This window comes from Cyprinodon variegatus, unplaced genomic scaffold, assembly GCF_000732505.1.
Source record: "Cyprinodon variegatus isolate N-32 unplaced genomic scaffold, C_variegatus-1.0 Scaffold606, whole genome shotgun sequence".
NCBI classification, from domain to species: domain Eukaryota; kingdom Metazoa; phylum Chordata; class Actinopteri; order Cyprinodontiformes; family Cyprinodontidae; genus Cyprinodon; species Cyprinodon variegatus.
Genome location: NW_015151059.1, coordinates 646,916 through 649,887, shown reverse-complemented (window position 1 = coordinate 649,887; position 2,972 = coordinate 646,916). Strand labels below are relative to the sequence as shown.

Sequence of the window (2,972 nt, the reverse complement as noted above, 5' to 3'; positions counted from 1 at the left end):
TTTTATGTATATATATATATTTTTATTTTTATTTTTTTGGCCTGAAAACGATGTAGACTGGAAATAATTAAACAGCTGGGATGAATAAATGCTTTTAACTCTGAAATTACTGTTTTGTGCCAATTGGAAATGATTAAACTAGTTATTCTGAAAATAAGAGATTCAAATTACTTCAAAGAGAAAAAATAAAATGAGTTTTAAAAAGTGACTCAGGGATTTTTTTTCTTCTTCTTAGTTGATCTAAAAGAAATAAATTTTCCATTTTTGGTACAAACTGAAGCTCCTTAGAAGAAACGATTCCAGACTTTTACCAGGAGATGTTCTGGTCAAACCCTTAAAACTGGAGCTTAATCCCAGTAAAGCAGGAGCAAAGCGCTTTAACAGCATCCGCTGGTCTGCTGTAGGAGTTCAGATGAAACATTTAGTCCGTCTCTCTTAGGTTTTAATGCAGTCCGCCTGTCGATGAGCTCTTTGGTGGAATTTCTGCTTGGATACCTTCTGCTTTTGTTCTGCATCTGGCCGCTTTTCCAGATGTTTCATCTGTGTTTAGACGTCCCAGTTTGTCTGGAGGGGATTTTTCTATTATTGTGAATTAAGAACACATTTTGTAAATAAAGAAATAAGAAAATGCAACACATAAATTAAGGTGAAAAATGTCTTGATCAAAATAAAGTTTTGAGAGAAACTTTGCTTGTTTCTCAGTTCTTTTTTAAATATTTTTTTTAAAATTTATTATTACTCTTCACCTCTGGATTGAGAAGCAAAGGCGCATTTCTGTTGGTCTCTGAAGAGGTTAGCCTCATATTTTTATTGGTCTAATGCAGACGTTGGTATGGGGCTCCAATCAAGCTGAAAAATTAAATCTGAAAATAATAATAATTATTATTACTTAATAACTTAATTAATAATAAGTGTATGGATCTAACAATGGATAGTTTTACCTCTACATTTAATCCATCCCCTTGGGGAGCAGTGGGCTGCCATTGTGCGGCGCCCGGGGACGGTGAGGGGGTTAAGGGTCTTTGCTCAGGGACCCAGAGCCGAGGCTGTGCGGATCGAGCCAGATACTTGCAACCTTCTGAGAGCACAGGCGCGCTGCTCTAACCACTAGGCCATCACTCCATAAAAAATAAAAATAAAAAAAATCTACGAAAAGAAATTTTAAAAATATAGTTTGAAAATAATGTGAGAAAATATATTATTTTAATAATAAATCCGTAAAACTTAATAAACCTAAAACAACGGTAGAAAATTCACTCCATAGATTTTAAATAAACAGATCTTTCAGATTTAAATAATTTGGCTAATTCTAAGCGTCAGCTGATTTTCAGCTCATCCTTTAAAGCGGAGGTCTTCAACAGGGGGTCCGCGACCCCTAGGGGGTCCACAGAGGTACTGCAGGGGGGTCACAAAAGTTTTGGTTGATTAGACTTTTTTTTTTATCCCCCCCCTGCAGTTTTTTCCACTTATTAAAATGTCTTTAAATCAACATTAAAATGAATTCAACACACTTTCAGTCATCAATGCAAACATTCAGAGACACACAGGAGCTCTTTCAAGCTGGGCACCGTTTCATTCACACCACCTGTCCCATCAACCAGGAATCAGAAATACTTTAATAATCCCAGGGAGGGATTACTTTAGTTACATTTCTCCATCTGTAATAGAGTGACTATAAGACCAGTTTCATGCAATGTATATAATTAGGGGGTCCCCGCTCCGTCTCGCCATCAGTTTGGGGTCCTTGGCCTGGAAAATGTTGAAGACCCCTGATCTAAAAAATTATGCAACCAGTTTTTGGCATTAAATTAATCACATTTAGTTACTTTAACACGATTGTTTTATGTCATTTGCTGCTAACATGAAACAACTGTGTTAAAGTAACTAAATATGATGAAGTAAATGCCAGGAAATGGTTGCATTATTTTTTCAGTCCAGGAGTTTTTTTGGGTGAATGCAAACCACAGGCTGAGCATTATTGGACGGGAAGCAGCCAGGATCAGAGCTCTGAGGGTCTTTGTTTGTTGGAACAGAACGATGAGACGGGTTTATACGGCCATCTGACCGGCGTACCAAAAGCTTTGCTTCCTGGGATCGGAGGAAAGAAGATCCTTGACTTCTGGTGGGAAACCGTCAACGTGTAAGTTTGACGGGACCAAACGTGTTCAGGGTCGCCGTTCAGAACCTGCTGGTTCAGCTTCTGCTTTCTTCTCTCCAGGCGGCAGCTCTTCACTGAGGTCTACCTGGTCACCAACGCAGACAAGTGAGTTTTAGGACCGAGGCGCTGTGAGGTTGGACCTCTGATCTGCAGCTTGCAGCTGGAACTGGTTGGAATGTCTTTGTGATCAGGTATAAGTACTACGAGCGCTGGGCCACAGCCAACGACTTCCCGGTGGAGAACGTGGTGAACGATGGCAGCACCACCCTGAGGGACCAGCTGGGGGCCGTGGCCGACCTGGAGCTGGTCATACGGAGTCGGAAGCTGCAGGATGATGTTGTTGTGGTGAGGGGCGCCTGTCAGTGTTCCATCAGGTCTGTGTTCTGCCCTGCGGCCTGTTCTCAGCCTTTTTATCTCTGTGTGAGCAGATCGCTGGAGACATGCTGTGTGCTGACCAGAACTTTGACATCTCCCAGGTCATCAACTTCTTCAGGTCTAAGGTGAAAACACTGAATCTTCTCCAAATCAGAGATTGATCCTAAAATGAACCAACAAGGCAGTCCTTTAGGGTTGGTAGCAGAGAGGCTCGGACTGGGAACGATTTGTGGATTAACACATTTTGGATCCACGAACACATTGTGGATTAACCGATCTATCTTCAAGCATCACACAACAACCATCACCAAGACTTCTATAATGCGGTTTTACTGGCTTTGGTTATTAACACGGACGCCACAGTGACTGCTGCTGAGTAACATCCACATTTACCACCAGTGTTGGGAAACTTCTCTTTCTACGTGAGCTAGTTCAAAGT

At 41.1% G+C, this 2,972-nt stretch overlaps 1 protein-coding gene across 1 annotated transcript in view; it reads left to right on the top strand.

Moving 5' to 3' along the window:
* LOC107096218 (glucuronokinase 1-like) overlaps positions 1 to 2,972 on the top strand; it is an 86,616-nt gene that overhangs the window by 2,310 nt on the left and 81,334 nt on the right. Inside the window, 4 exon segments of the mRNA XM_015392788.1 lie at positions 2,034 to 2,140; positions 2,219 to 2,263; positions 2,350 to 2,503; positions 2,587 to 2,658. Coding sequence (XP_015248274.1) covers positions 2,034 to 2,140; positions 2,219 to 2,263; positions 2,350 to 2,503; positions 2,587 to 2,658 — 378 coding nt within the window.